This window comes from Diorhabda carinulata, chromosome 3, assembly GCF_026250575.1.
Source record: "Diorhabda carinulata isolate Delta chromosome 3, icDioCari1.1, whole genome shotgun sequence".
Classification (NCBI taxonomy): Eukaryota; Metazoa; Arthropoda; class Insecta; order Coleoptera; family Chrysomelidae; genus Diorhabda; species Diorhabda carinulata.
In genome coordinates this window covers 10,959,132-10,969,460 of record NC_079462.1, presented here as the reverse complement: position 1 = coordinate 10,969,460, position 10,329 = coordinate 10,959,132, and the positions used below count along the sequence as shown (strand labels likewise).

General features: G+C 29.3%; 2 protein-coding genes across 2 annotated transcripts; one reads left to right on the top strand and one right to left on the bottom strand.

The window, feature by feature from the left end:
• The first annotated feature begins 335 nt into the window (after nt 1-335).
• Nucleotides 336-4,280, top strand: LOC130891506 (uncharacterized). The gene is made up of 3 exons (XM_057796304.1): nt 336-401; nt 1,585-1,795; nt 3,970-4,280. Exons 1-3 carry the CDS (start codon nt 336-338, stop codon nt 4,278-4,280), a joined length of 588 nt encoding a protein of 195 aa, XP_057652287.1.
• Nucleotides 4,281-8,226: 3,946 nt separating this feature from the next.
• On the bottom strand, nt 8,227-9,577 carry LOC130891505 (uncharacterized). The gene is made up of 3 exons (XM_057796302.1): nt 9,365-9,577; nt 8,900-9,125; nt 8,227-8,555 (listed from the first exon to the last, which is right to left on the bottom strand). The coding sequence occupies exons 1-3, from the start codon at nt 9,575-9,577 to the stop codon at nt 8,227-8,229; spliced, it is 768 nt and encodes a 255-aa protein (XP_057652285.1).
• Nucleotides 9,578-10,329: the final 752 nt, after the last annotated feature.

Sequence of the window (10,329 nt, the reverse complement as noted above, 5' to 3'; positions counted from 1 at the left end):
GTTAATTCAGTATTGTAAATTCCGCACATTGGTCTGTGATTTTCCTCTAGAAAGGATAACTTGTTTACTCCTACTCATGTTGTTGAAGTTATATTCGTGATAATTTTTAATGGTTTCGTTGGTTGGTATTGGTTCAACTTTGCTAGCTTTTGCCATTTTTCTTGGATATTTTTTCTTAAAAAATGCTTTGAGATAAGTATGTAACATATAGTTATTCTTATCTGATTTCTTGTTGTATGCATTTTTTGCTATTCCATTCCCCTCTATTTCAGTGTGGGATGGGACCCTCATGAAATTAATATTTATAATGATATTTTTGCTTGTTATTAGTGTAAATGGCTATTGGGTGGCTGGAGGATTGTTGGCAGATTGCCGTTAGTGAACTTTGGGAATTGGTTATTGTAAGGATATTTTTAGTGCCAATTTTCTGAAATTCCTTAATCGCTTCTAGAATGGCAAACAATTCAGAAGATTGGATAGATGTGAGAGGAAGGAGCACAAAGGATTTTGAAGTATCTGAGACAAGTTTAATTTCTTGTGTTTCGATTTTATTATAATTTTCTTCATACAATTGCGGCATATTTCTCCATCTGTTATATTGTACATATTTCTTAAAAACGTTTAATTCTTTATGAGATTGAAATTGACTGCTAAGTTGAGCTAACTACATGACCTGGTTACACTTTGCTCACTTATACCAAAAATTTGATTTAATGTTATATTATTCCAGTGACCTTTATAAAAAAATGTAGGTAGAATAATAACATATACCACACCGTAAATCATTTGCTCTACTAATAATACACTAAATACTTTCATGACTTCAATTTTCTATAACCGACGAATCAAAATATCAATATTCATTTCAGGTTTACCATACGCACATAAAATTTTTTAGGCTCTGTGCCAATGAAGAAGAAAGTGCTTTCTTTATAGCGGTATAAAAAGCAAAGGGTACAAAAAATCATTCATATTTACATGCTGTTAGTTGAAGTAATAGAATGGGGAGAATTTTTGTTTTGTTTGTTTTAGCGGGGGCTGTTTTTGGAAATCCACGACCAGAGGAAACAAATGAAAAAAATGAATGGGAGCAGCTTTTACAAGTAATAATTGTTTATTTTGTGTTTTCAAGTGATTATGTTAGTTTTTTAGTTCCTATGTGTCAATTTCAAAATATATAATTGAAATATGTATCGTAAGTACAATATATGAAAAATTTGTAGCTCATGCTTCACTTGAAAGTTCATTTTCAGTGAAAGAATATTCAAATTGGAAGGAAAAGCGTCAGGAATATTTATAAAAATGAAAAATAAATTTCCCTATGAATTTTCATGTTGATATAACAACGGGAAAATTATGGGATGAACCGAAAGTGATGCGATGTACTGATTTTCCAATAACCCTTTGATAGTTTCGTTTTATTGTTACTTCTAGCAAATTATTGTGGAGCTAAGCTCTTTTTATTTATATCATGACGAAAAACTGGATAGCTTAACATAAAACTAACATGTCCTGATAAAATAAAACTGGCATTTTCACTATTTGTGAGGAAACCAGCACCGATAAATTATTGCTATTTTGTAGATGGGTTCTAACGTTGAAATTAAGAGCAACGGCATAGAAACTGGAAGAAGCAGTAATGTTGGTGGTATTGAAGATCACATAGAAAATTATATAAAAAGTCATGAAGTTACTTTCGACCTTCCAATCATAGGTTCTAAAGTCACGTTAGAAGGAAGGAACTTGGATAATGATGAAATGAATATGAAATTGAAATTTGGAACAGATATAGAAGGTAATTTGTTTTCTAAATCACAATACATGCTCATACAGAGACTATTATCAATAGAAATGACAAAAAATTTCTCCTGATGTAGAAAAATTATGCTTATCAATGGCAAAAAATTATATTTTATGCCATATTTTCTTGTTATAAAAAGCTTTGATATGTGATCAATATATTTTTGATATATACTTCAATTAATCTCTAATATGTTTATATGATTATCTTCGTAAAAATATTAGTCTAGAACTTTTTCTCTATGTAGAAGCATTATTTCCTAAAATATCTTCCTAATTTTTTATGACATCGAAATTCTATCATCAACACGTTCTTCAGCGAATTTATGTATCTATGAAAAATATTTTATGACACTCAAATATGGACGATTTTGTTTCAGGCAAATATGTTAATCTTCCTGCCATTCTATTTGATTGTATGATACTTCTAGTTACTATTTTTTCGCAAATTTCTTTGTTATATCAATTTAATAAGATTTCATGATTTTCCTGTTCATTTTTTCTTAGTTCACATGTTTCGATTTCATTTTTTGTGCCCATATATAGCGTATATAGTTTTTATGATTGATTTCATCAAAAAATATCTATATCATTAATCTATATACTTCATGATTCAAAACTCCAAACGTTATGATTCGATATTGAGTTTTCAAGCTGTATACGAGTTTATCTAAGGAATACCTTTATTGTTCAGAAGAATTCTATAAAGTTATTGGAAATTAAAAATTATAATCAAATACGCACAGTCATTTAGCATGAAAACCCAGTTTTTGTGATTGTTCACTAATTTTTTCGGCTTCATACCATTAGACGTGATAGAATGTGAACCATTGTGCAATGTGAAGTATTTCACAGTAAATGTATTAGTTGGAATTTATGAAATCACGATGAATTTACTAAATCTTATAGAAAATAGATGCTAATTGTTGAAAAAATAATAAAAATTATACATTTACTACTTATTTGAAGTGGTAACTTAAAACGATAATAAGCACTTTAGTAAAATAATTTGAAAGAAGAACGATTACAAAGAGAATGTGATTATGTGCAAGCATTGGAAAATTCCAAGAAAATTTGATTAAGTTGGTTTTTGTATGAATATGTTTAAATTATGAACTTCTTTTGTAATATGGAGACAAGTTGAACTGAAAAATTTATAAATTTATAAGATTGCGAGTAATTCAATTAATAATCATCTGCAAGTATACGCATAAATTACTAGAAGATACCAACGCGACATCAAGCCAATAAGGTCGACAATGGATGCCATATACACCCTAGACCATATACTGCAAAAAGACAGCAAGAAACAGATTTCAAATATGTCAAAAGTGACTCTGATATAGTAATTGATATTATCCAAATTGAGATGGACATATTGCGGATAAGCTCAACAAGTTGAGTCACAGCAATATATGTATTTGAAATTTAAGATGAGGTATTAATCAGGAAGACCTTCTATCTTTCATCATATTCAATTTAGAAGGAATACTAAGGCAAATACAGAAACTTATAGCATATACAGACGAAGGCATGATAGAAGTAAATATAAAAGAATTGATGAAATATACAGATGAGCTTAAAACTAAAAAAAATGGGTGGACGCAAATCAAAATTCATGGAAAATAAGTGAAAACATTGTAATCTTCCCAAAAGCGAATTGATTACAATGGGGATAGTTTACAATGGTAAGGAGACCATTGGGAAAGTATAGAGTGGATACTGATTTGGGACAGCCAAAGAGGAACGAACACCTGGAAAATGAGGAAAAGGTTTAATTAGAATAAACTCGGCGACTTAGAAATTGAGTAAACAACTGGAAATTGATATGTGAAAAAAGAGAAGAGTACGCAATATAATGAGAAAAGCAATGAAAAATATCAATCCAAAGATAATTTGGAAACTAAATTTTTTATGTTAAACGTAAATAATAACAAAACTTGATTTTCACGCTAATTGGATTGCATATTTGACTATAATTGGAATGCAAAATGATTTTATTTTTAAACATTTTTATCTATTAAAAAATTAGAAGATGCTTCACTTTTGAATGAAATAATGTTTTCCACATACCTAGTCTAACACATACCAAAATTATAATGTTTACAATATATGCCATATATGCAGCAAAAATATTATTATAAATACATAACCTTATATTCGTTTTAGCTCGTAAGAAGAAACGCAAGCTGAAAAAACTATTCATTCCGATTTTGATTTTCGTGGTTATCAAAGCATTGACTCTGATTCCATTAGCTTTGGGTATTCTGGGAATCAAAGCTTGGAACGCATCTCAGCTTTCTTTCATTTCATTTATTTCCTCTATAGCTATTGCTATATGGAAACTTTGTACAAAAGTTGGACCAGAACCTCCCCAAATCATCCATCAAGCTTATGATCCCCATTTGCATCACTATCACCTCGATAGGTCAGATAACGCTCAACAGATGGCATACGCTGGATATGCGCAGCAGCAGTGAAGTGGATGAGTGGTAGATGTAAATATTTATTTCGAATATTTATTTTGAATTTCAATAAACTTTCGTTTCGTATATGTTAATTTATTTCTACAAAATTTTAGTTATTTTTATACCACATGCAGAGTTTCATTTTTTATAATACGTGATATACTGGTGGGGTTGAATTTCTCCAGATGCGTATAAGCATTCAGTACAGGAAAGCTTACTAAAAAATAGTAGTAATTTTGGCATGGTCATTTTGATCTGTTAAAAAAGTCGAAACAACCTACATATGCTACTTGTAATAACTACAATACTAATTCACGTAAAATTTAGAGCTCAACATTTTTTGTTAATATAAGCTGAATTACACGAAAAGGTGCTAGCAATAATTTGATACCAGTGTGCATTTGGCCATTTCGCGACGTGTTTAGATCCCTGTAGCTTCGTCAATTCACGTGTCCTTAGTGATAATGTTTGTAAATTTGACGTTGCATTTGCAATAAGTCCGGGAAGTGATTTGGTACGGTACGAGATAGATGTTTATTAACGAGGCGACGTAGTATGTTTTTTTCATACTGTTTTCGGTTTTAAATAAAACGTAAAATTATAATAAAATATGAAATGTCCTATTTGACAATTTTACTGAAAAATAGCTCCTTTGATTATTCTCTTACTATTTAAAAAAATAAAAATTAATAGTAGTCACTAAGGTAACATTGTAAACAAAGACAGATATATTGAATTTTTATTGGGAAAATTTAAGAGTACTGTAAAGTACAAGGTGCGATTTTCCGGACTCAAATTAGTACTGTATAGTCGACTTTACAGTACAGTATGAAAAAAAGTAAATTGACAAACAACTTTTTTTGAATCCGTTCTTTTATACAGAAGAAATTGTAGGATTTTGAGAATAACTGAAATGTCTCATACGCACAGTCTAAAAATAAGAATTTTTGTGTACGTGTGTGACAAATTATCATGCAAGCACCGAAGAATCCTTTTCTGTACGAGTAATGAACGATACTTTTCATTGCACCTTTCTGAAAACAACGAATAAAAGGATTAGAATTAAATTTTATTTTCAAAGTCATCATAAAACATCTTAATACTACTAAACATGATTAACGTTTCTAGAGAAAAAATATATTTATTATTGGTATTGTTCAATTTTCTGTCAATTTAATTCATGTTAGTTTTAAATAAATATAGTTTAAAATAATTGAAAAACATGCTCTCAAAGCACATTAAACTAAAAAGTTGAAAATAACTCTTAAAATAATCCTAAAATGATAATGAGTGAAAAATACTAGTATTATTGTGAAAAAGCATCGGACTCTCGATGTACGGGAAATATGGAACAAATGTCTTAATTTTTGTTATCTTTTTTTCAAATTCTAGTATTGTTCATTCATTATTGTTTTAAGCTTTCAAGTTATTTTTATATTTTAGATTTCATCATTCATGTTCATATGACAATTTTTAGAAGCTTTCAACCACTTACAAATCACGGAGCACTTTCAATATTCATGTAACTTTACTTCGGTTTTATAATTTGTTTTTTCACGTGCAAATTAATGTTTAATTGGTACTCGTAGATATTATTTCTTCATATTTTCTCAGCACAAAAACATTTTTCTTCATACAAGTATCAAAAGATTTATGTAAAATTTTGATAGATGACATCAGAAATATAGCGGAAGCTAAAAATATAAGCATAAATGTAATCAACCTCCATTCGATCCAACTATTCACCTCATGTCCTCGGTTTTAATGTACAAATGACATAGCCTAGGTCGAATTTTGAATACTGGTTGTATTTTGATTCTCATAGAATCTAATTTTTCTATTTCCATATGTTCCAACTAAGTTATGATTCATTTGGAAAGATATGGAGTGATTAAAACGTTTCCATTGATTTAAGACTATACTCGTTCCTCATGAGAATATAATTTTATATATAATATGTTTCAAATTATTATAAAACTGGAGAATAATGTACTTGTAGGTGTGAAAATTGAAATATAGTTATACTCAGAAGTAAATTACTTTTGTGATAACGTGCAAGATATTAGAGATTTTTGAAAAATATAATCTGGGTTCTAGTAGATCCCCTATTAGCTGATTGCGGATCTTAGCTTAGAAAGTGATTAGGAATTCAATTTCTAAACGTTGCAATAAATTTTCGGTAGATATTTCAAATTAAAAATGTTACCTATAATAACTTTTGATTTTGATTACTTTTTTGTGCGTTGATTCTTCCATGATTTTTATTCAGTTGTATAATAGATTGTAGATGTTTGATAATTGTTATTGAGCAGTTATCAACAATGAACCCTCTAACACGGATTTTGCATTAAAATTTAATACTAATAAGCTATTTTTATGGTGAAATGCCGAAAAGTATAAAAACCACAAACTCATTAACCTATAAATTACTTTGCTCTTGAGAATTGATAGTAGAGAACAATTAGAAGGGAATAAATAGGATCATATCATACAATCGGATTAACTCGATCATTTCTATCACTTTTACTGCACCTAATAAATTAGTCGGTTTTGTTGTGAAAATCATTTTGAGGTATTTAGGTACTTTCCTTTTTAAATAGCATATTCAAAAGTTTAAACTAAAGATACAGGGTAGCTTCATGTAGTATTGTCAGAATAATGTAGGTGATACTTTCAAGGTGTTACTGTCGTGGCGTCCGTATGGGATCTAAACTGAATATTGTTAAAGAAAAAAAGGGGCACTACGGGTTCTCCGAACTAACAATTTTTTGAATTAACGTTTAACATGGAGCACATTTGACCCTTAGAGTATTTTATTCAGTAAGAAATAAAATCCGTTTTTATTCATGACGAATTCATCAAAATGTGGTATGGATATATTCTTTTTTTGCATGAAAACTTCCATAAAACTACATTTTTTGTGTAAGTTAGTTGACACTTTTTGCTGGTTATAAAGAATTAACTGAATCAAATTAATAAAATGTAGGAGTACTACAATTTTTAAAGAAGAATAGTACTTCCCTATATCATTTTAACTATTTTTTTTATGAAAATCACACTTTTTTAGTCGAACACCATAACCAAAATCGAAGTCGAATTAGCTCCAAATGAAATGTAATATATTTGTTTGAACTTTAACACTTGAGTATCTCAAAATTAACGAGGTTTAGTGAGCTTAAAATCTCTTTGAGTTTTTTGTGGCAAAATAACTAGCCATTACAACCACAAAAAACCCCCGTTCCATTTATATCAACGACTTGAAATAAACACCATTATTCTTGTAAAATGAAGTTGTATCTATTTTCTTTTAAAAAGAATATTTTTTTGATATTTTTTCTAAACTTTTCGAGTCCATTGCTTGATACTTCCCAAACTACGTAAAGACAAATACTAAGAAGAAATATGACTTATTTAGTATTGTTAAGAACAGTAAAAGATACAGACGTACCACCCCATCAATTAGGATCAAGTGATGATGTACATATCTCTCAAAGAATGCATTGACTTGTTCTGGATTTTTATTAAATATTTAAAAATATGAATGATTCCTTTTCACGTCTTCTTACATTTACATCTATTAGTGTTCAGTTGTATCAGTCAATCAGTACATTTATACACACCCTAGAAGCTTAGATGTTCCATCACATTCTGAAATAATTTTAATAATCTTAAAATACTCATAATTGAGTAATTTCATGAGAAACATAGTTATTCTTCCTAATCGGGAATATTTGTCTTTACTTCCTCATTTATTCGAAATTGATTCAAATTATGGTTTGTATATAAGCGCATATCGAGGTCTCTCAATCGACATTATTTCGAGTAAAGATTTCCAATAAAGTGAGTCAGTATGTTATCTTCATTGAAATACTACATTTTAAATAGAGATGATGAATAAAAGTCGAAGGTTTTTTATCAAAATAAATTATTTCAGAAATTAATATAAGACGAACAATCTTCAACTTTCTTGTACATAAGCAGAATAAGCCATTTTCTGGGTATCTTCTTCATTCAAATTTCTTGCCCAGTGAGTAGATCCAACTGATTCCCAAGGCCCAGACGTCGCTATTTGTGGTTGAACATTGTCAGCTGCTAATTTTTGACAAAGTTGGAAAATGGCTAACCCAGTTGATATAACGAACGACATGAATGATAATGTAAGACTGTTCCATGCTTTATAACCTAAAACTCCAAGAGCTAGGGGTACCAAGGTGATTGCTTTAAGTAACAGGAAGATCAAAATTGGACCTAGGATTTTCTTAATTTTCGTTTTTGACTTCTTGCGAGCTGAAAATGAAAGTATAATATATATTCGTTGTATTTCAATCATTAAAATTTATTGATAAATAGATAGTAAACTGCACCCTTTGCAATAGATTTTAATCTCTTAAACAACCGGAACTCAGGAAATTAAATGGTATTACATTGTTAAAATAATAAAGTAAATTAATAAATTGATGTTTTCATATGCTCCTGTATATGGAATAGAACAATTTTGAAGCAAAGTTGCATGTAGAATTATTAAATAAGACGTATAATACCAATTACAAATAGAAGTGAAATACTATATCTGTTTCATCAAAATAAATAAATTTATGTTTCGTTCCTTAACCATTAATTATTATATTTACCTTCCAAACTTCTACCTGATGACAAATTCCATTTGATATCTATTTTTTCGTTATCCAGACCTGTCGAGTCAACTGTAATATCACCAATCAGTGGTACTTTGAAGGTTATATCGTGTTTTTTTATATAATCTTCAATACTGTCCTCTATGCTCATATCCTCATATGATCTTGAAGCAACTTCGTTGGATGCATAATCGTTTGGTTTTACTTCAATATTGTCACGGAACTAGTATGTAACAAAAACACTTATAATATATAATACATAAAACATTTAAGAGAAGTTTATAATTTTATTATTACTAATCATTGTGACCATATAAAAAATTTTATTTTAAGTTTTTTTATACATAAAATGGAGTAACATAAGTTATAAATATATAAAATACATTTTACTGTATCAAACCTTAGGTAAAGTTGAACTGAGTTGTAAAAATTTTAATTAATGACCTGATTAATCGTACATACCCCAAAATAATCTTTTTTGATTATTCCATCTAAAAATTTGAAAGCGTTATATTGAAAACAAGCAATATTATCTTTTTCTGCACATGCTGTCCTGATCTTTTCTATATGAGAATCCAGAATCGTTCCTTTCCAAAAAGCAAGAGAGTCTTCCTCATTACAAAAAACGGCAGTGACACTTACTGCAAGAAATACCACGACAATTTTTAAGGACATCACGTATTGTAGACAAACTATAACAACTAAATGAAATTTCAATGGGGATAGTCAGCTTTTAATACCTTTGCAATTGAAAGTGCGTCTGTGGTGAATACTAATCAATTCATTCAAAATGTGTTTCTATGTAGTCCGAACAGTGAGTTATGTACAATATCTTTTATCGCTTGTTTCAAATCATTACAAATTTGAGATGTAATTTTGGAATACAAATTCATACATGAATGTTGTGACTAGTCCATTGCATTTACATTATCAAGTTAGCTCTTATTATTTCTACTAGACAATATGCTAATAAAGATGATTTCATGAAAAATTTTATTTATAACTTCGTAATCAGTTGTCAACTATAATACTCAATTTCATTATTATAAGAAATTCACATTTGACCCAATGTTTCTCTCTTATCAGTGATAATTGAATACAAGTAATTTAACAACTTCAGATCCCCCTCTTATATCTGCGCATTTTTCAATACGTTTTCAGAATTGTTCAGGATCTGCCTTTTTTTCTGGTAACTGCGCAAACTGCGCGATATATTTTGTTTTTTAACATTTCACTATCATCCCGAGTGTGTGCTTGATACACAATCCATTTTACCCTATTATTAAGGGGGATTTAGCAGCATGTTACACTCATTCTCTCTCAAAAAACTTCTCTGCAAACTGATTATCTAGCAAATCATTTATCCTTTGTGCACAATAAGCAGGATATTGTCATATTGAAATAAATGAGTGTGTCGAATATTTAAA